The sequence below is a fragment of the Phaethon aethereus genome, assembly GCF_964289735.1.
Source record: "Phaethon aethereus genome assembly, chromosome: 13".
In the NCBI taxonomy this organism is placed as follows: Eukaryota; Metazoa; Chordata; class Aves; order Phaethontiformes; family Phaethontidae; genus Phaethon; species Phaethon aethereus.
Window position 1 is genome coordinate 23,222,444 of NC_138589.1, and position 21,364 is coordinate 23,243,807.

The 21,364-nt window shown below is 67.8% G+C and overlaps 1 protein-coding gene across 3 annotated transcripts; it reads left to right on the plus strand.

Annotated features, from left to right (window-relative positions):
• Positions 1 to 12,295: 12,295 nt before the first annotated feature.
• CBFA2T3 (CBFA2/RUNX1 partner transcriptional co-repressor 3) lies at positions 12,296 to 20,885 on the plus strand. Of its 3 annotated transcripts, XM_082005515.1 has the most exons (11): positions 12,296 to 12,564; positions 13,919 to 13,996; positions 15,040 to 15,281; positions 15,667 to 15,756; positions 17,319 to 17,500; positions 17,609 to 17,868; positions 18,002 to 18,087; positions 18,361 to 18,556; positions 18,706 to 18,774; positions 18,987 to 19,177; positions 20,117 to 20,885. In XM_082005515.1, the coding sequence occupies exons 1-11, from the start codon at positions 12,444 to 12,446 to the stop codon at positions 20,414 to 20,416; spliced, it is 1,815 nt and encodes a 604-aa protein (XP_081861641.1). In that variant the 5' UTR covers positions 12,296 to 12,443; the 3' UTR covers positions 20,417 to 20,885. The 3 variants fall into 3 exon arrangements, with proteins under 3 accessions (XP_081861641.1, XP_081861642.1, XP_081861643.1); XM_082005516.1 differs by lacking the exon at positions 13,919 to 13,996 and having other exon boundaries at positions 18,361 to 18,583; XM_082005517.1 differs by lacking the exon at positions 13,919 to 13,996.
• Positions 20,886 to 21,364: the final 479 nt, after the last annotated feature.

Sequence of the window (21,364 nt, forward strand, 5' to 3'; positions counted from 1 at the left end):
AGCCGGAGGGATGCAAAACAGGAGCTGGAGGTCGGGATGTCCAAGGGCAGGGTGGAGGGGCTGGGTTGGGGTGCTGCAGCACTGTCCCACTGCCACCTCGTCAGTGGGGTGATGTGGGGGGGAGCTTGGCTGCGCAGTGCCCGTGCGGTGGCTGTGCAACGGTCACGCAGTGGCCATGCAGCAGTTGCGTAGCAGAAGCACGACGGCCGTGCAGTGCCCACGCAGTGACCGCGCAGCAGCGGTGCATCAGTCGTGCCAGGGCCACGCACGACCTGTACAGCGGCTGTGCAGTGGTTCTGCAGCAGCAGTGCCAACACCCACCGGCGGTTGTGCGATGGCCGCGCAGCGGTGACCCGCCGCCTGGCAGGGCTGCCGCGGTCCCCAGCGCCCGAGCCCTGGGAAGCGGGCGAGGATGAGTAGTACAACCCTACGGGCGGCAAAGGCTCCGCACAGCCCCTCGCAGAGGGAAGGCAGCTGCCAGAGTAATTACGCAGAGGCAGGGCTTCGGCTCGCAGGGACACTAGCAGGGCTTGCGTTAGCCGGCGCATAAGCAAGCAACAGCATCGCAGTAGGACTCGGGGGAGGAAATTTTTCATGCTCCCCCCAGCCGGCATGGGGTGTGCAGGAAGGGCACGCCGGGGATCCGGCGTGGGCAGGCACCGCCACGAATGCACGCACAGCTGCCGAGGAAGGGCCCTGCTGGCATTCCCACGGTGCCGGCAGCGTGCAGCCACCCTAGGGAGCCCCACCGAGGCCAAGCGGGGTGGGGGGCACCCCAAGGCCAGGCCAGGATGGGCACGTGGACCACTGAGGGCTGTGCCTGTGGGGCTTGTGGCTGTGCGTACGGCTGCTCCGATTGGAACCCCAGCCCTCAGGCCTCTGCAGAGGAAAACGCAGCAACCACAACTCCAGCCCCCCACAGACCCCCAGCCCCTTGCAACCACCCCACCTCGCTCCAGCCCCCGACTGTTCCCACGGCCCCAGACAAGCCCTGGCCCCATCCCCTTGCAGTCCCCCCACCCCACGCAAACAACTCCCGCCTCCTTGCGGCCCTTCAAAACACATGCAGCCCCCCACTCATGCAGCATCCCGCAGCTTTGCAACCCTCAGTCTTCAGCACCCCCAACCCTTTGCGAAGCCTGAGCCTTTTGCAAAACCCAGCCCCCTGCAGGCCCCGAGCCCTGCATGGCCCCCCGGTCCCTGTGCAGAGACCCCAGCCACTGTGTACCCCACAAAGCCCCGTGCAGTCCCCCTGTGCTGCGCAACCCCGTGTCCCCACACAGCCCCATGCCTCTGTGCAGGCCCCCCAGTGCCACGCAGCCCCACGTCTCCATGGCCCCCTGCAGCTCCCCAGTGCCGTGCCAGTCCCCTGGTGTCGCGCAGCCCCGTGTCCCCACACAGCCCCCCCGTGCCGTGAAGACCCCTGGTGCCCTGCAGCCACCCGGTGCCATGGAGGCCCACGTCTCCGTGCAGCCCCGTGTCCCCACGCAGCCCCCCGGTGCCGTGCAGGCCCGCGTCTCCGTGCAGCCCCATGTCTCCACGCATCCCCCCGGTGCCGCGCGGCCCCGTGTCCCCGCGCACCCCGCTCCCCCCTCCCCCGGCCGCGCACCCCGGGGGGCCCCGCGCCGGCGGCGGCGGCGGTGGGGCGCCCCCTGCCGGGCGCGGTGGAGGCGCCGTCTAAGGCAGCGGCGCGGGCGGGCGGCGCTCACTCCGGGGCGGGCGGCGGCGGCGGCGGCAGCGGCGGGCGCTGCGGGCGGCCCGGCCCGGCACGGCACGGCACGGAGCGCGGCCGCGGGAGCCCCATGGCCGCGACGCGGCGCCGGAGGATGCGCCGCCGGGCAGCGCGCAGGGGCTGAACCGGCCCCCGCAGATTTACCGGCTCCTTCGCCCCCGCCCTCCCCGGCTTCTCCGGTGCCCCCCCCCACCCGTGGTGGGGGGCGGGGGGGGAAGCGCCCCGACCCCCGGGCTGGCGGCCCCGGGCGCGGCGAGCGGCGGCGGGCAGGTGCCGGGGGCAGCCGCCGCCGCGGGGCCGCGCTCCGCCCGCGCCGGCCTCAACCGAGCTGGGGCCGCCGCCGGCGGGGCCCGCTGCCGGCTCTGCCCGCTGCCGCCGGCCCCTGCCCTGGGACTTACCTCACGGCTCCGCCACACCTCAGGACGGTAAGTGCCGTCCGCGCTCCTGGTGCGTAAGGGACGGGGACGCTCCCGGTGCTCGGGGGACGCTCCCGGTGCGTAAGGGACGGAGAGGTTCCCCGTGCCCGGGGCAGGCTCCCGGTGCTCGGGGAAGCTGCGGGTGCGCAGGGGACGGGGATGCCCCCGGCCCCGTGCCTGGCCGCCCCCGGGACGCGCCGCAGCGGCGGAGCGGGGCCGGGCGAGCGGGCACCGGGGCCGCCGTCCGTGCGGCGGGCAGCGCTCGGAGCGGTTCCCGCAGCGGAGGAGGCAGAGCAGGAGCGGTCTGCCGCCACCGTGGACCCCGCTCCCACGCGTCGCGCTCACGCAGAGGCGGCGGGATGCGGAGCCCCCTCCCCTGCCGCGGCGGCGTTACCGGCAGCCGCTTTCCGAGAGCGCGGGGGGCGCGGGGGACAGCATCTCCGGGAACCCACGCGAGTTCGTGCTCTCCCGCCGCAAACCCTCCCCGGTCGTGGCTCCCGACTTCTGCCCGGCGGGAGCAGTCGTTTGCATCCCCGCATCCGTCCTCCTCCGCGGAGCGCCGGCATCCCGCTCCGGCCGCCGCCGACTCGGAGATGGAGCCAGGTTTCGTGGCGAGGACGAGCTGAACCCACTCGGGAGAGTCTGTGGGTGGAAACCCAGGGCTGGCTTGTGAAGTTACAGCTACAGCAGCGTAATTCTGTCTTTACACGCGAGGACATGGGTCCGTGGCGGGGACACGCGCCGTGTCCTCCCGTGCGCCGGGTTTTACTGGACGCAGATTTGGGAACGAAGGCTGCCTCGGCGCTGCTCCGCTTCTGGTCCTCGCAGCCATTAATCACCGTCCAGCTCCTGCGGCGGTGGCCTGCTTTTGCTAAGGGGATGCTGCCGGCGTAGCGATGGAGCGGGGCTGGCACCACGCTCCCCCGTGGCTCCTCCGTGGCTCCTCCGTGACGTTGGGCCGGGGCACAACCAGCTCTCCCCGTCGCTCCCCCACGCAGCCCTCGCCGCTGGATGGTGCCTTCGGATACTGCAGAGCGTTTCTCTGGTTTAACACAGCTTTTGTTGGATTTTTTTTTTGTTTCCCTCCCCTGTTCGCCAAGAAAAACTTTGCAACTTTCCTTCGCTTTCGGAGAGGAGCCACTGCTGGGTTTCATTTTGGTTTTTTTAATTTGAGGTCACGTGCACGTTGACAGTGTCTTTGAATCTAAGCGATGGTCTCGTCTCTAGCTTAGAAAGAGCTTTTGAGCTCTTCCCTCTGTTGTTTTTCTCTCTGTTCAGGAACAAAGAGATTTTTCTGCCTTTAATTAAAAGGAATATTAATTCTCTGCTCCTTTGTCGAGCGACTTGAAGACGCTCTGCAAACATCCATCTGCTCGGCACCGCGGCGGGGCGAGCTCTGCTATGGTGCGGGCCACGGAGATGTGGGGGAACCGTCCCAAAACCCCACGGCAAATGCGGAGCAGGCGCCGGGGAGGATGCTGACAGCCCCGGTGCCCACGGTCCTCGGGTGAGGAGCCCCACGGGGCCGCGCCGCTGCCCGGGGCGGGCGCTCGCGTCCCCGGAGGCGGATAAGGCAGGTCCCCACGCGGCAGTTTTCCACGCAGGGAGAAGTTGTGAGCGTTGCTTTTGCCGTGGTCGGGGAGGGAAGCAGAGATGAACTTGGCAGTGCAAAGGGGTTTTTCCCTGCCCGCTGCCTCCCGGCAGGCCCGGCCACTGTCTGCGCTGGCAGGTAAGGTTTTACCCGGGGACGGCCAGATGTCGGGTGTGTTTTTGTTTGAAAAACGTGTGGCGGGGGCGGGGGGGGGGCGCAGGGCGCAGAGGCTGTTCTCCCGTGGTGCTGGGTGCTGGGTTTGGGCAGGGCAGCAGAGAGGCCTCGTGTGGGTGCAGGATTTGCCTGATACGTCGGGCACTTCCAGGGTGCAGGATGGAAAAATACTGTAGTGCTCAGCCCCGCTTAGGGTTGGAGGGGTCAAGCAGCCCCCCAGCCTCTGCCCGTTGCTGTGGCACGCTCAGCTCGGGGGCAACCCCGTGGGCACGGCCGAGCTGGGCTGCCCGCAGGCGGTGTGCCGTGGGGAGGGGGCTCTGGCAGGTCCCGCGGGGGCTGGCGGGTCTCTGCCGACGTCCCCTGCATCCCTTCCCCGGATTTCTGCTTCTGAGCCACGGTTGTGTGCACGCGTGGGAAACCCCAGGCAGGATCCGGGCGGCACGGCTGCGTGGCGTCCAGCTTGGCCGTGGAAATGGGGTCTCGGCTCTGCTCACTGCCGGCAGCCGGCTTAAATCCCCGGCGCAGTCTGGAGGCAGTTCCCTGCCCGCGGCCGTGCGGTGTCCCCTGCGGGGTGCTGCGGGCCCCCCAGGGAGGAGAGGCACCCCGTAAATGTCTGTTATTACGTCTCTTAATGGGGGTCAGTTGATTGCTGGCAGGCTGGCGCTGCTGGTGGGGCACGCGTGAGCGCTGGCAGTGGGGCAGGGAGCCGAGCCCCGCAGGGGGGGACACACCAGCCCCCCCACCCCAGCACCAGCGCTGCTTCTGCCCCTGGCCAGACCAGCACAGCGTGCACAAGGTTTTGGCCAGATCGGGGCCTGATCCTGCAAACGGGGCTGCCCGGGCCCTGGAAGGGAGTGGGGGCAGCCCGTGGGTTGCACCGCTGAGCTCGGTGCAAAGCTGGGCGTAAACACCGCTGCTGGGGCGGAGGGGATGCGGCTCGGAGCCTGCAGCCCTGCCCTGTGCTTTCCCGGCTGGACCACGGGCAGGAGCTGGATTTAGCTGCCCCTCCAGGCTGGGGATGGGTGTGGGGTCCCCGAGCTGGGGCCGATCCTTGAGAGCTTCGTGGTGGCTGGTGCGGGGCAAGATCAGGCTGGTGGCCAGAGGAGACCCCCCCTCCCTGCCCGGACACTGCTGGTGTTAGTGCCATTGCCCAGTTCGGGGTTTATTTTTAGATTTCCTGAAGCTTGTTTTCTGCCGTCCCTCCCAGCGCGCTCAGGCTCCCCAGGGGCAACCCCACCTTGACAAGCTCTCAGCTTTCCCTTGGAAGATGCTGACCAGTGTTTCCAGAAAACATCCAAGGGATTTCCTGTTTATTTTGCAAAATTCTCATTAATATTTTTTCCTGTGTTGTTTGATTCAATCTCACATGGGCAAAATCGCCTTGAAATGGAGCCCATGGTTAAAAAACAGACGAAGAGTCAGTAACGCAGCAGCCCAGAGGCTGTGGGGGTGCACGGCGGGATTCAGCACCCCCTCGGAGCCGTTACCATCCTGGCGTCTGCGGGGCAGGATCCGGCCAGGGTCCCCAGGGAGCCGGCGGTGCCTCGGCGTTCCCACGCTGCAGGGACCTCGCAGGGAGCTCCCTGCCGGCACTGGTGTGTGGAGGGGGATGTTTTCCCTCCCGCAGCCGCTCTCTGTCTCCAGAATGCCCCGTGCCACTTGTCCCCGCTCCAGCCATCCAGGCCACCTTTGGGCACAAGCATCCCTGCGCCTGTGGCTGGATGGCTGCAAAAATGGCAGATTGGGGCGTTTTAGCCTGAACCTCTCCCTGTCCTCGAAGAGCACCCATCTCTGCAGCTAGGGCAGGCACGCCAGGGGTCAGGCTGGTTTTGGGGAGTCCCTTCAGCATCGCGTCGGGGGATCGGTTACCCTTCGGGTGCGGATGCATGGTGATGCACCCGCAGCCCTTGCACCAGGGAGGTGGTTTGCAGCCGAGACAGGGGTGTTTCCCAGGCGGGGACAGCTCCGGCCAGCGCTGCTGGGGGGGACACCCCCAGCCCCGTGTCGCCTGCGTGCCTCCAGGCATGCCAGGCTGGCCATGGCACTCTGTTCACTGCCGGTGTTTAGCCGGTAGAGTTAATTTCCAGGAGCGTAAGGCAGCTGGGGAGCAGCGAGGGCGCGTGCGTGCCCACCTCCCCACGCCGCCCCTGAGCTGCGGGCAGGACGGGTCAGACGGCAGCACCGGGGTGCAACGCTACAGGCAGCCACCGCGGCAGATGCTGTTGGGGGCTGGGGGGGTTGGCGGGGTTGTTGACCGTCCTGCTGCTCCTCCAGCGCCAGTGGGTCAGGGGAACCCCCCAGCCGGACCCTCCGCAGGGGGTGACCCCGCTGCCCGGCCCCTCTCTGCCCCGGCCGGCCACGTCGCCGCCAGCCGATGTTGACTCACAGGCTCCGACGTCGAGTCCCGGGGCTGAGCCCGAGATGCTTTTCCAGGCAAGGCTGAAATGCACAAAATGTTCGACTTGTAAAATATGTAGCGTGAGAAAATAGTCTTTTCTGCTCTCCTCCTCGCTGCTGCCGCTCCCCTGCCCCATCTGCTTGCTTGGAAAGCTTCCCGCAGCCAGGGGGGGACGAGGGGCTCCGAGCCCGAGGTGGCTGATGGCACGCGGGGTCCCTCGGCAATCGCCGCCGGCCCGACTCAAGGACGGCATCCACCCTGTGCCGCCGTGCCCACGGGGAGGTGTTGTCCCTCGGTGGCAGGAGGGCTCCCCAGGGCAGCCCGTGCGCTCGAGGGTGCGCGTGGTCCATGTGGATGCTACCCACGCGAAGCCTCCTCCATCCTCCCGCGCTTCCCGCGTGCTTCGGCGTCCCCAGGTTTCTCTCCCCTGGGATGTGTTTTAAGGGCAAGCGCGGGGCCAGCGCCAGGAGGGCCAGGCTGGTTGTGCCGTGGCCGCCGCCGGCACGGGGGATGACGCAGGCGGCGTTGGCGCGTCCCGCGGGGCCCGGGGTTTCCGAAACGGGGCTGTGCGGCGCCTCTCAGGAGGGTGCCGGGAAATACCCCCGCGAGGCGACCCGGCATCGCCCGGCCGGGAGGGAGCTGCCACGCCAGAGCTGGCCACAAGCCACGGTTTTCACCAGCCACCTTAATCCATCATTAGCTGGGTACATTTCGGATCCTTGCCAAGAGCAAGGTGGGAAGGGGGGGTTGTAAGCATGCTTTCCCTATTCCCCTGCCATCCTTTTTGCTGCCTGTGTGTAATTAACAGAGTAATTAAAACCAGGATGAGTTAATTGGTATTCATTTATGTGGCAGATGTTTTTAATTGAGATACGAAACAATTTACCTGTTTACATAAACAATAGCAAATGAAGGCTTGTAAAACAGAGAGGGCGCTTTTTTTTTTTGGCTTTTTGTTGTTGTGGTGGTTGTTGTTGTTTTGAGGAAAATCAAACCCATCGCCATCCTCCCTGGCCACACCGGCTCGGGGGGAGCGGGAGCCGGCTGGCACTGCCTGTGCGGTGCCGAGGCGGCGGGTTTGGGTCCCTGGCCGGCTGGTTGTGGTTTGAGAAATGGGGGTTTGTGGGGCTTGGGGTGCATGGGGGAGCCTGGCCCCCGGTGCCGATGTCCCACGTGGAGCCGTGCTGCCACTGCCACGCTGGAAGGGGACCGGGCAGCGGCAGCAGCTTCTCTGGAGCCGAGCGAGGAGCGATGCCCGTGGCGCGTCCCCCGGCAGCGCCGCGCGTCCCCGGGATGCTGGCCCCGCTGGCGCAGGCAGCGTGGCTGGGGCCGCTCACGCCGTGCGGCTGTGGGGAAAGCAAAGCCGAGCGGGAGGTATCTGAGCGTGGCGAAACCCGCTTTACTCCCGGCGTTGGGTGGGGGGTGTCGCAGGCCAGCGGCGTGGGACCCGTCCCGGGACGCCCACGGGCAAGGTGAGGATGGCAAGGACAAAGGCTAGCTTGCCAACCGGTGCCGTGGGTTGCCAGGATGGAGGGTGCTGTTGGGCTGAGCAGCCAAACTAAACCGCAGGGGCAATGCCCAAATTCGTGGGCTGGTTGGCACGGCACGGTCACCCGTGCTGGGCCAGGCTGCCACCGTCCCCCCAGCTGGAGGAGCAGGGCAAGAGCATCCTTGTGAGGATCCCTGCCTGCAGGCAGGAGTGCAGGCAGGGCCCAGGTGCCTGGCACGGCTGGGTGTGGCAGACTTCTGCATCCCGTCGTCCTCACGGTGGCCGTTGCCGGCAGCGAGAGCTCCCCGTGCCAGCGCTCCCACAAGTGCCTCCCCGGCCTTGCCGGCTTCATTTACGTGTTGTGCAGAGGGTTTAATTAATTGGATTTGCTCTTCAAAGGCTTCATTTCTGCTGATGAGAGCTGGGGTTTGGCTCATGCCCCCGCCCCCCGGCTCCCCAAAATATGCACAGGGATGCGTTGGCAACGGGTACGTGCTGGGGGTGGGCAGCATCCCTGCAGCATCCCTGCAGCGTCCCGCAGCCGCTGTCCTGCTCCCTCCCCTGCGCCCGCAACTGGGGACGAGCCACCTCCAAGCTGCCTGCTGTCACCTACCGCCATCGTCCCCGCGTCCCCGGGGAGCGGATCAGGATGGGCGCTGGGGAGGAGGGAGACGACGGTGCCCTGCAGCTCCCACCACCTCTGCCGGGCTCGTGCACGTGGCCGGCGCTGCTGCCTGGCCGCCGGCGCTGCGCGCTTCCCTAACGTGCTCCAGCTGGGACGGCTCCGTCCCTCGCCATCTTATCGGGAGTTGTTCTTGGCCCCGTGGCAGCGGCAGCTGAGGAGCAGGAATGCTTGCCTGCCTTTGTTTCGGAGGCAGCCTGGCTTCGGGAGACGTCGCCTCCAGCATCTGGATTTCATTTGTGGCCATTTGGAGAGCATGAAGGATGCTGGTCTTTTAATTCCCTTTAACCCCTTCCGTGCCCGGGAAGCTTCGCCCAGCCCGGGAGGGGAGGGCTGTGGGAAGCTGGAGCTTTCCAACGGCCGCAGCCAGGGCAGCTCCCTGCCCTCTGCATCCCTGTCCCTGGGGAGGTGGGGAGGAGAGCAGCCAGCCTGGGTGCTCCGCAGTCACCCCGGCGCTGGCACAGCCCTGTCTCCATCCCCAGCTGCTCCCTGGCGCCGCCCAAGGCTGCGGAGAGCAGGGGCCGCTCGCTGCCGGGCGACGACGGGGACCCCAGGCTGCGGCACAGCCGGCAGCGACACGACAGGCTCCCCGGGACCGTGGGAAGCGGCTGACCCGGGGCTGGGCCGACTGCCGGGCCCCGGCACCGGGCTGCTGGGTGCTGGGGCTGCTCACCAGTGTGCAGGGCTGCACGGTGCTGTGCCTTGGTGCAAGGGCAGCACGGCACGTGTTGGTGCCTGCCGGCACGCACGGCTGCATGGTGCTGTGCGTTGGTCCCTGCTGGCGTGCACGGCCGCCGGTTGCCCTGCGTCGGCGCCCGCCAGCGTGCGTGGCTCCATGGTGCCACGTGTCAGCGCCCGCCAGCGTGCGCGGCTGCACAGTGCCGTGTGTCGGCGCCCACCGGCGTGCACAGCCGCGCAGTGCCGTGCGCTGGTGCTTGCCAGCACCCAGCGCTGCCCACGGGGGAGCACGCGGCCGAGCGGACCCCCTGCCCCAGCACCGGTGGGAGGCAGGGCACGGGCTACCGCGCCCCTCAGGGCTGTCCCACAGCTTCCACCCGGGAAAAGTGATGCGCAAGCCGGGGCGAGCGATTCAGGGGTTGCTGGTGCCCAGTGGGGTCACAAACCCCGGCGCTGCCGGGGCGGCACGGGGCCGGGTGCCACGGGCAAGCCGGGCTTTATCAGCCGGTAGTGGCTGCACTGGTGTCACCCCGGCGGGGAGCGTGCCCGGGCCAGCGTGCCGGGGGTTAAACCCTCCGGTGTGACAAATGGGGGGCTCGGGGTCGCAGGGGGGTGTGCAGGGTCTGGCATTCGCCGGCCCCGGGAGGCAGGGTGGGGGACGCCCGCTCCCGCCAAGCCGAGGAGAAAATACTAATCCTTTTATTTTTATATTATTACTTATTCATCTGGGCTGCACAGACCTAATGGAAACCAGATGGAGGAAAACAGACACAGCCCCGAGCGGCTGGGACAAATTACCCCAAAGAAAGAAAGAAAAAAAAAAATTTAGAAAGAAAAAAAAAATTCCAGCGGAGTTTGAGTCGTGTTGGGGAGTTATTTTTTGGAGGCGATGCCAGGAGGCTGCACTGTGCCCCCCGAAACCCCCTTCGCTCGCCACGGAGCTCATCCCATCCTGCAAAGGGCCTGGGCTGGTGCCACGGCCGGATCCTGCGTGCGTCCCGGGCTCTGCTTGTTTTGGGCATTTTTGGGCTCGGGCACTGAGAAATCCCATCGGGTTTGGGGCCATCGCTCATCCCCGTGCCCGCGCGGCGGTGTTTGGGTTGCAAACATCTCAGGGAAAATTTATGACTTAGAGGGGAAAAAAAGGAAAAGACAAGAAAAAACACAGCCGGGCCCCATTTCCCCGGGTGTTTGCTCAGCTTTGTGGAAACTTTCCTCTCGATGGGAAGTTGTGGAAAAGCCGTGTCGGTGCCAGAACGAGCGTATCCATGTTTTTTCCCTCAGTGTGGGCATGCGTAAGGGAGCCGGGACAGCGGATGGGGACGGGATCAGGGGCACAGGCAGGGATGGGGACATAGGCAGGGATGGGGATGCAAAAAGGGACGGTGCCGGGGATGCAGGCTGCAGCCTCCTCCCTCCCGGCACCCGTCGGCAGAGCCAAACCCGCCGGCGCAGCCCCTCGGCGCTGGGAGCCGCGCGGGCAGCTGCGGCAGGCGCGCCCGCCCGGGCGAGCTGCCGCGCTGTCCCCAGGCTGCCGCGGCGCGTCCCCACGCCCGGCGGCTGTTGCGGGGGGAGCCGGGGCCGAGCACGCGGGCGGTTTGCAGCGTCGCAGGCGCGAAGAGTCGCGACGCCTCGCGGCGCGGGGTGCGCAACGCCAGCCGCCCGGTCCGGGTCACGCTCGTCCTCCGCTGTTGGGGCTGGATCCTGCTCCGCTGGTTGGCGGGGGAAGCCGGGGGAAGCCTGGAGAAGCCTCGCCCAGAGATGGGCGTTTCCACGAAAAGGGAAATAATAGGTGTTTTTTCAAAACGTGCCATTTATTTCGGCAGGGCCTGTAAACAAACAGTTGTTTTACGGGGATGCTGCTTGGTCCTGGGGTTTTTCCTGAGGCTGGAGTGGGAGAAGGGTGCGAGGGAGGGGAGACCGGAGCGTGCGCATCCAGGCGTGTGTGGGGCTGCGGTGCGCCCTGGGAGGCTCAACCCCCCGGCGCGGGAATGCTCCCGCCGTGCCGGAGCCACCCGGGTAGATGCTGTGGGACCGCGGTGGTGATTGCCCGGGATTTCGGCCATCGCCGCCGGCTCTCCCAGCTCCCCGGTCCTCTGCGTGCGGTGTCGGCTGCGGCGTGAGCCCCGATAGCATCTCGCTCGGGATGTGGCCCCGGTTTTATTTAGCCCGGACGATGCGCTCTTGTAGGGTGCAATTAATCTCACAACAGTTGCAGCGGATTAAGCATGCATATTAGATTAGTGTTTATCAGCCGCGCCTGGCGGGGAGCGAGCCGGGGCGCGGCGGGGACCCCGGCCGGGCGTGGGGCTGGGGGCGGCCGTGGCAGCCGCTTCCTTCTTTGGCCGGGGCCGGCGGCGGCAGCGCGGGCTCGGGCACGCTGACGGACCGTCGCAGCTGCCCGCGCTTGAGGCCACCCGTCACCGCCCGGCGCAGCAGCCGCGGGGCCGAAACCTTGCACCGGGGCCGTGCTGCCGCTGCCGCCGTCCGGAGGGCACGGTGCTGGCGCGCTTGCCCCGGCGGTGCCGCCGCCGGGCGTTATTTGGGGTCGCAAGCGCAGGGCGGAGGGAGGGAGGCAGCGCGGTGATGGCAGGGAGCCTCGCGCTCCCCCGTTTGCGGGATCCGGCGCCGCGCAGGACTCCCCGGGGCCACGGGAGGACAGTAACCGGTGGGTGCGCGGGTCCTGCCGTCACTGCTGCCGCTGAGCAACGGCCGTAACGAACCCACCGTTTACTGCCTGTGCGTGACTTCTGCCTGGGATTACGGCAGCCCTGCGCGTCGCTGCCAGGGACGGTGAGGGGTTAGCGGGCAGCCGGGGATTCCCGAGACGTGGGCAGGAGGGTGCCGGGATGCGACAGCGATGGCTTTGCAGGGACACGCACGCTGTTCGTGGGCCGGGCTGCGCCCCGTGCGCGGGCGGTGCCGCGGGGGCAGAGCGGTGCCCTGCCCCGTCCCCGCCACCCTGCATCCACGCCGGGCACGGGGCACCGTCCCCACCGCCGTGCAGATGCACGGGAGGCCGGTCGCCCACCGTCCTGCAGCACGCCGGGCACCGTCCCCCCGCCCGAGCTCTGCCCGGGGCGAGGGTTGCTGCCATCCTGCCCCGAGCCGCACCGCCCTGCGCCAGGGAGAGGAGATGCCCAGGCCAGCCCGAGGCCCCCAAGGGTCCCCTCTGCCCCGACCTGACGCCCATTAAGAGGGGAAGGTCGGTGCTACCCAGCACACCCCGCTCACCACCCCGTGCCCTCTCCCCACAGATAACGCGGAGACGCGGGCCGCCACCATGCCCGACTCGCCGGCCGACGTGAAGACGCAGTCCAGGTCCACGCCGCCCAGCATGCCTCCGCCGCCGCCGGCCGTCACGCAGGGAGCCACGCGCCACCCCTCCTTCACACCAAACACCAGTGAGTACCGGGCTGCCGGCCGGGATGGGGACGGGATGCCAGGCAGGGAGGCTGCCCGGCTCCCTTCGCCTGCGGGTCACACACCGCGCCCGGGGCCAGCAGCGTCCTCAGCCCGCTGCGTGGTGCTGGCCGCACCGCGGGGTGCCATTACCCATCCTCGCACCGAAGAAGGGCTTGGGGCAAGCCCCAGGTCACGCGCGTGCCCGCGGCGAGCGCTGCGGCGCTGCCCGTCGCGTGCTGCGCCCTGCGAGGTGCGCGGGGATGGGGACATCCCGGTCTCCTGCTGCACGGCCACCGAACGGTGGCACAGAGCCGCGCGCGGCCCCAGGAGCTCTCTCCGGCAGGGAGCTGGCTGGAGCACGCTGCGGGCTGAGGGAGGCCCCGTGGTCGGAGCTGGGGGTCCCGGGCACATGGGGACCCGCCTGCCCGTCCGCGTGTGGCGGCCGGCGGCGGCAGGGCAGGGTCACAGCCGGCCACCGCGGCAGGGCTGTCCTTGCCCTGCCCAGGCCGCGGCGTGTTGGCATCGGGGGACTCGGCACGGGGATTCGAGGTCCGAGTCCTCGGTCTCTGTAGCATCTGATTGCACCAGTGGCCGCATTGCACGCCTGCGGGGCTTGCACCAGGGATCGGTCCCTGCGTGGGCGTCACCGTCCCGGCACACGGGGCGGGATCCGGGCGGGCAGAGGCCGGGGCTGGTCCCCCCAGCAGGAGCGGCAGCGGCCACAGCGAGCGGTTACTCCAGCTGCGCCAAGACGCGCGTGCGCAGGCGGTTTGCTCGTAGCTGCTTCTCGCTTAGAAATCCCAGCAGGGAAGAAAACACCCCCAAAACACCGCCCCGAGCCGCAGCCCCCCGACAGACGCTGCTCGCCGCCATGGCCCTGCCGCCCTCCCGGCCAGATACGCTCTAATTAGAAATCAGCTTGTGCTCGGCTGCGCTTTGAGGGGTTTTGCTTTTTAATTGAAGTCCCGCGGCAGATGTGGTACCCTGGGTTTGGCTCGGTGCGGGACGTGGGGCCGGGGGTGCAGGTAGCCTCTCCGCCACGGCTCAGCCCAGAGCGCGACGGCGTTTTGGTTGTTCTCGGTCTCGGGGAAATGTCGCAAACCGCCCCTTGGGGGTGCGCAGGGGTGGTCCCGAAATGCGGGGACCGTGTTAAGCAGCTGAGCATCTCCTGAGCCCTCCCGCTGGCTGCGCGGGGATGCGGGGACCCGGCTCCATCCCCGGCACCCCTGGGTCCGGGCGGCTTCACCCACGGCACGCGTGGCCCCGCCGCCGAGGAGCGTTGCGTGCAGGGACCCCAGGCTGAGAGCTGCCCCCTCTGCTCTCTCATCATAGCGTGTTTTATTTTGCTTGCAGATCGAGACGCTGGCCCTCCGACGTTTCTGCCTCGCGGCCGTTTTCATGGTTGCTTGAAATGGTCGATGGTCTGTCTTTGTAAGTAAAATGAAGCATCTGCTCTCATGAGAGACCTGAGCGGCAGCCGCAGCCCCCCCGGCAGGCGCAGGGGGTCTGCAGGGGGCACGGTGCCGCCGCGGAGGGCTCGGGCAGGGTGCGCTCCCCCGTGCCAGCCCCTCGCCCTGCCCCGGTGGGTCACGGGGATGTGAACCCCAGCCCCGGCCCGGCCGAGGGACATGTGCGGCGTCTAACTTAGTAACACACCTGTCACGGGAATAAAAGCAGTTGTGGCCGCCGGGTTATTTTCGGCACCTCTTTAGCGGGCGGCCGATCCTGCCCGGCCGTAGAGCGAGCGGGAGCCCGCCAAAGCAGGCAGGGCAGGCAGGGCAGCGCAGGCAACGCAAGGTTAGTGCGATCCCAGGAGCCGGCTGCCCGGCACGCCGCGGGGAGAGGCGCGGTGCATGCCCGGGTGCCGCGGAGCGGCGCGCGGTCGGGAGACGGGGCGACTCGCGCCGTCGCCCGTGCCGGCTGCGGAAGGGTCCCTGCGCTCGCGCGGTCTGTGCGGAGGGCTGGCGCGGGAGCGACGTGTCCCACCGCGCCGCAGGCTGGCACCCCCAGGTGTGCCCCCCTGGCACGGGGTGCTCCGGGCAGCTCCCATCCTCGCCCCCAGGCAGCGGGGCCAGAGACGCCGGCGTGCTGCAAGCCAGGCTGGGCTCCGTGGGAAATGGGCTCGTGGCTTCTCGCTGGGGCGTGCTGAGCAGCTCCCGGAGGGGCAGGATGGAGCCCCTTCTCTGGGCTGTCTGACTGTCGAGGAGCAGGATCAGGCCCTCGCTGTGCTGGGGTGCACTGCACCCCATCTCTCCCCGCAGCCTGCATCTGCCTCCCACAGCACCAGGGACCGGTCCGGGATGCAGCACCAGGGACCGGTCCGGGATGCGGCCCCAGCAGCATCCCAAAGCCTCCCGGGGCTGCCGGCCCCGCGGTACCCGGCAGGATGCTCCGGTCCCCCCACCCCAACCTTGTCCCCGCGGTGCCAGGGCACGGCCGCCCGCTCTGACCCCCCGTCCCCTCTGTCCCCGCAGTGATGAACGGGAGCAGCCACTCACCGACCGCCATCAATGGGGCCCCGTCCACCCCCAACGGATTCAGCAACGGGCCGGCCACCTCCTCCACCGCCTCCCTCTCCACCCACCAGCTCCCGCCGGCCTGCGGCGCCCGCCAGCTCTCCAAGCTCAAGCGCTTCCTCACCACGCTGCAGCAGTTCGGCAACGACATCTCCCCCGAGATCGGGGAGCGGGTGCGCACCCTCGTCCTCGGGCTCGTGGTACGTCTGCTGGGCGCGGGGCCGGCCCCGGGGCTGGCGCCCCGTCCGGGGATCCTGTGTTTTCCTTTTGGGATGGAGATGCTGCTAAGTGGGGGGGGGGGGAAAATGGTACCTGTTGGTGCTGGATTGACCAAAATCCTGGAAAAATGGGGGCTGTTTGTCCAGCATCTCCTGGGTTCTGCACAGCACCCTGGGTGGGCACGGTGCAGGGTTGGGTCCCCACTGCCGGCATCGCCAGCAAAGCCTCGAGCGTGGCATTCCCTTGAGCACGACAGAGCTGGCAGAGGAGCAGAAATGGGGGAGAAACAGCAAAGCGTCCCCCGGGGGGGTGCAGGGCGGGCGGGGGGCCGCGGCCGGCGGCGCTGAGCCCGGGCTGTCCCCGCAGAACTCCACGCTGACCATCGAGGAGTTTCACGCCAAGCTGCAGGAAGCCACCAACTTCCCGCTGCGACCCTTCGTCATCCCCTTCCTCAAGGTGGGTGCCCCAGCCCGGGCGCCACGGGGACGTGGGGGTTAGCGTCGGTGTCGCCGGCAAAGGGGGACTCGGGGGGTGGCTTTGGGGTCGCGGCTGGCAGCTGCCCGCGGGGCTGCCCGTGTCCCCCCGGACACGCGTGTCCCCCCTGCACGCCCAGCCCCTCGCACGTGTGGAGTCACACGAGGCCGGGGCTGTTCGCAATAAAGCGAGGAGTTCAGCCCAGCTGGTAAACATTTGAAATTCATTAAAAATCCCCCTTTTTTTATTTGCCTTTTAATTTTGCGCTGACTCTGCACTGTCACCCCGCTCCGGAGGGATTCACCGACCACTGGCACGCCTGGCAGCGCCGGCGCTGCCGGCAGATGTTCAAGCCCAGCCGTCGCCTGCCCCTCGTTAGCAGAGGAATAATGAAAAAGTGCAAAAAAAAAAAAGCCCCTTTTCCACCTCTGCCTCCCCGGCCCCCCCGGAGCAGAGGTCCGCGCTCGCCGCAGGAATCTGCCCGCGAAGCTGCCGGAGCGGTTTGCTCCTGGCAGGCGAAGGGAGAGCCAAAACGCGGCCGGGCTGAGCCGGGGGGACACACGGCAGAGCCCCCGCGCCCACCTGCCCGCGTTCGCAGGGAAGCGCGGGGTCCGCGGGAGCGGGGGGACGGTGCATCCCCGGCCGCGCGGCTCGCGGCGGGCTGGGAGCCATCCCCGCTGTCCCGCTGCCAAGCACGCGGCGGCCGCGCCGGCCGCCCTGGCACCCCGCTCCCAGCTGTTCCCACCGCGGGCTCCAGATGTTCCTCATTACCCTAACTGCAACCAGCCGGGCTCGGCGTGCTTCCCAGGCTTGGGGGCTCGCTTGTTTTTGCGGGGTTGTTCCCCCCGGCTGGGGAAGGGGAGGGTCCGGCCCCGCTCGCTGCGGCACCCGTCTCCGGCTCGGGCGCTAACGTGTCCGACAGATGGGGGTTTGGCCGCGGATCAGCTGCCTAAAGAGAAAACCAGAGCTGGCAGCCGGAGCGCCCGGCAGAAGGGGGGTCTGCCGCTTCATTCTTGCCGCTCTGCGGGCTCCTGGGGGCTGCCGTGCCGGGGGGGCACGCGCACGCGGTGGGTGGGTGGGGAGTTCACAGCCGGTCCTCGTGCCCCGTGGGTGCCAGACGGGCCGGGGGCTTCCCTGGGCCGGAGGTTCGGGTCCCCAGGGCGAGCACGGTGGGGACGGGGCGGCGGAGGGGGCTGGCCTGGCCGGGGGGTGACGCTCTGCAGCCCCCGTCGGGGTGCAGGAGGGCTGGGTCGAGGCCGCGTCCCTGCCAGCGCGTGGCCGAACCCTGCGGGGTGCCACGTGTGTCCCCTCCCCACCGGCAGCCCGGCTGGCCCGGGCACGCTGCAGGGAGTGGGGTCCCGAGGGTGTCCCCCTGGGGAGGGTGAGCAGGACCCCGACGGGAGGGCTGCTGCCTGCCCCACGCCGCAGCGGGCGGGGGGCCAAGCCGTGCTGCGCCGGGGGGGGGCCGCGCCGGGGCTCTGTGGGGTGCCGGGCCGGGGAGGGGGTCCGCGGGGCCGCGGATCGGACTCTGGCTCCCACCGCAGGCCAACCTGCCGCTGCTGCAGCGGGAGCTGCTGCACTGCGCCCGCATGGCCAAGCAGACCCCGGCCCAGTACCTGGCGCAGCACGAGCAGCTGCTGCTGGACGCCAACGCCTCCTCTCCCATCGACTCCTCCGAGCTGCTCCTGGAGGTGGGCGAGGGCGGCAAGAGGAGGACGCCAGACAGGTGAGAGCCGGGGTGGGGTGTTTTTTGGGGGGACGCATCCCTGCCGCCCCTCCCTGGGGCGGTGGGTGCCGGCGCCTGGCGGGAACCGACCTCCTCTTCTCCGCCCAGGACCAAAGAGAACGGTTTGGACCGAGACCCTCTGCACCCCGAGCACCTCAGCAAGCGGCCGTGCACCATGAGCCCGGCGCAGCGCTACAGCCCCAGCAACGGGCTGAGCCACCCGCCCAACGGGGTGGTGGGGCACCCCCCGGCCGCCCCCCCCCTGCCCCAGCACTACCGCCTGGAGGACATGGCCATGGCGCACCACTACCGCGACGCCTACCGGCACCCCGACCCCCGGGAGCTCCGCGAGCGCCAGCGGCCCGCCGGTGAGCGGTGGCAGCCCCGGGCGCCGTGGGTGGCTGGAGGTGGGGAGCAGGGGGATGGGGACGCCCCCCCGCCCCCTTCCCAGGGAGAGGGGTGCCGCGGGGGGCTGACCCCCGCCCTGCGCTTGCCTTGCAGCGGCGCATGGGGCGCGGCAGGAGGAGGTGATCGACCACCGGCTCACCGACCGGGAGTGGGCAGAGGAGTGGAAACACCTCAACAACGTACGTAGTGCCCCCCCGGCGGTCCCGCGGCGCTGGCGTGCGTGCTTTGCCCCCCGCCTCCCCCCCGCCCGGCTTCGCCCTCCATCCCCACCGTGTCCCTCCCAGGGTTTTTCTCCCGAGCATCCTCAGCTCCCCACAGCCGGAGCGGCGCACCGGCCCCGGCACAGCCTGGCATAGCCCAAAAACTGCCCCCCCCCCAGCGCCGGGGACCGCAGTCCCGCAACCGCTTGCGGCAGAGCCGCCCCCCCCAGCCTGACGTCGCCCCCCCCGCAGCTGCTGAACTGCATCATGGACATGGTGGAGAAGACGCGCCGGTCGCTGACGGTGCTGCGGCGGTGCCAGGAGGCCGACCGCGAGGAGCTCAACCACTGGATCCGGCGCTACAGCGACGCCGAGGACATGAAGAAGGGCAGCCCCCCCTCCGCCCGCCCCCACAACAGCTCCTCCGCCTCCGAGGCACCCCAGTTAGGTATTGACCCCCGGGGCCGTGGGGTGCGTACGGGGGGGCTGCGCCCCTCTCCGGGGTGCCCGTGCCGTTCCCCCGGGGGTCCGGCGCTGCCGGCGGGTGGGCTCGAAGGGGACGGCATCTCCTAACGGCATCGCCCCTCTCCTTCGCAGATGCTCACCGGGAGTTCGCGCCGCGGCCCCTCTCCGGGTACATGCCGGAGGAGATCTGGAGGAAGGCTGGTGAGTGCGGGGTGGGCGCCGGCACCCACCGGTGCGCCGCGCCGGAAGGGTCTCTGCCCCATCCCCTCCCCGCGCTGCCTCGGGGTGCTGGCAGGGCTGGCGGGGCTCAGGGTGGGTTTGCGGCACGGGGTGGACGCGCTGCTGCGGGGGGGGGGAGCACAGAGCCGGGGTGCCCGCGCGCCCCGTGCCACGCTCGGCCGCCTTCCTTCCAGAAGAAGCTGTGAACGAGGTGAAGCGTCAGGCCATGTCCGAGCTGCAGAAGGCCGTGTCGGACGCCGAGCGGAAAGCCCACGAGCTGATCACGACGGAGCGGGCCAAGATGGAGCGAGCCCTGGCCGAGGCCAAGCGCCAGGCTTCGGAGGACGCCCTGACCGTCATCAATCAGCAGGAGGACTCGAGCGAGGTGGGGGCCGGCAGCGGCGAGCCGGGGGGCACGGGGTCGGTGGCAGCAGGGGCGTTTGGGACCTGGTGCTTTTGCAATCAAGTTTGCAGCGTCTGCGCACGCGAGCGTGCGTAGCGGGGGGCTGCGGCTACACCACGGGTGGGAAGAAAAGGGGATTTGGGGATTTCTTGCGCTAAGCTGGGGATGGGGTGCATGGTCCAGGGTGGGGGAGCACGGTCTGGCTTGGGGATGCATGGTCCGGGATGATGTGCATGGTCAGGGATGGGGTTCGTGATCCAGGATGGAGGAGTATGGTCCAGGACGGGGGAGCACAGTCTGGGATGGGGTGCATGGTCCAGGATGGGGTGCATGGTCCAGGATGTGGGTTCATGGTCTGGGATGTGGGTGCATGGTCCGGGACGGGGATGCACGGCCCGGGATGATGTGCATGGTCCGGGATGGGGTTCGTGGACCAGGATGGGGGAGCACAGTCTGGGATGTGGGTGCATGGTCCAGGATGTGGGTTCATGGTCTGGGATGATGTGCATGGTCCGGGATGGGGTTTGTGGTCCAGGATGGAGGAGTATGGTCCAGGACGGGAGACCACAGTCTGGGATGTGGGTGCGTGGTCCAGGATGGGGATGCACGGCCCGGGATGATGTGCATGGTCCGGGATGGGGTTTGTGGACCAGGATGGGGGAGCACAGTCTGGGATGTGGGTGCACGGTCCAGGATGTGGGTGCATGGTCCGGGACGGGGATGCACGGCCCGGGATGATGTACATGGTCCGGGATGGGGATGAATGGTCCAGGATGGGGGGACATGGTCCAGGACGGGGGAGCACAGTCTGGGATGTGGGTGCACGGTCCAGGATGGAGGTGCCTGGTGGAGGACGGGGGTGCATGGCCTGGCCTGGGGGCGCACGATCCGGGGCTGAGGTTTGGCTCTGCGTCCCCGCAGAGCTGCTGGAACTGCGGGCGCAAAGCGAGCGAGACCTGCAGCGGCTGCAACACCGCCCGCTACTGCGGCTCCTTCTGCCAGCACAAGGATTGGGAGAAGCACCATCACGTCTGCGGGCAGACTCTGCAAGGGCTGCCGGCCCCCGCCGCCCCCGCCGCCGCCGTAGGGCTGCCGCCAGGCCCGTGCCAGCCCGACGGCGTGGCCACCATTGCCAGCAGCCCCAGCGAGACGGGCTCGGCGGCCGCTTCCCGCGCCGGCACGCCGGCCACCCCGGCTCCGCTGGAGAGCGCGTCGCGCTGAGCTGCCCTCGGACCGCCGCCGCCGCTCTCCGGAAGACACGGACTGCACTCGATGCAATTTCCTCAGCTACCTGACTCGTGTGACCTCCGAAACGACCTCTCTAGCTCTCACAAATAATCCTCACGGATCCTCAAACTGGGCTTTAAGTGGAGTTAAGGCAAATACCGGTCTTCTCTGTTCTCTCTTCGGTCTTTGTTTTGGCTTTTATTGGTTTTCTATCAGTTGGGGAATTGTGGTTCGGGGTTTTTTGTTGGTTTCTGTTTTTTTGGGTTTTTTTTCTTTTCCGGATGAGGGATTTGGCTGTAGCCTCGCCATGCGGTGACGTGGCGGTAGCCCTGGCCCGCATCGGCGCCGCCGAAGGGCTCGCTTGCAGGAGGAAAAAAAAACTTCTTTTTTTCGTCTCTCTTTTCCTTTTTTTTTCTTTTTTTTTTTTTTTGTAAAAAAAAAATAAAGAAAATAAAAAAGAAAACGTCGGACTCTTTGGCTTTAAGTAAGAAATTGTAAAAAAGGAAAAAAAAAAAGAAAAAAAAAAAAAGAAATATCCAAAAAACAGACGACGCCAAGTCAAGCCGCGTGACGGACGCTCACCTGTAACTACCTTGCTAGCTAGCCAAGAACAGACCAGACTCACCTCTGCTCCAAAGGAAATCCAAAACCAAGGAAGATCCAAACGTCTCTCCACTGCCAAAGTTCGTTTCGTTCTGTTGTCGCTTCCTTCCCCTCCCCGCAAGGATGGACGGACGCGCTCCCGGGGCTTTAAAGAGTTTCTATTAAAATAAAGCAAAAAAAAAAAAGGTGTTTTTTTTTTTTAAAAACAAGCCCCCGAGGCGTGGGAGGGGGAGATGGTGGCTGAGAACCGCCCGGGTGGGCGCAGCCGGAGCCGGCACATCTCTACCTCTGCCCACCGCCGCCCTGGAAAAAGAGAATAAAAAAAGAGATTAAAAGACA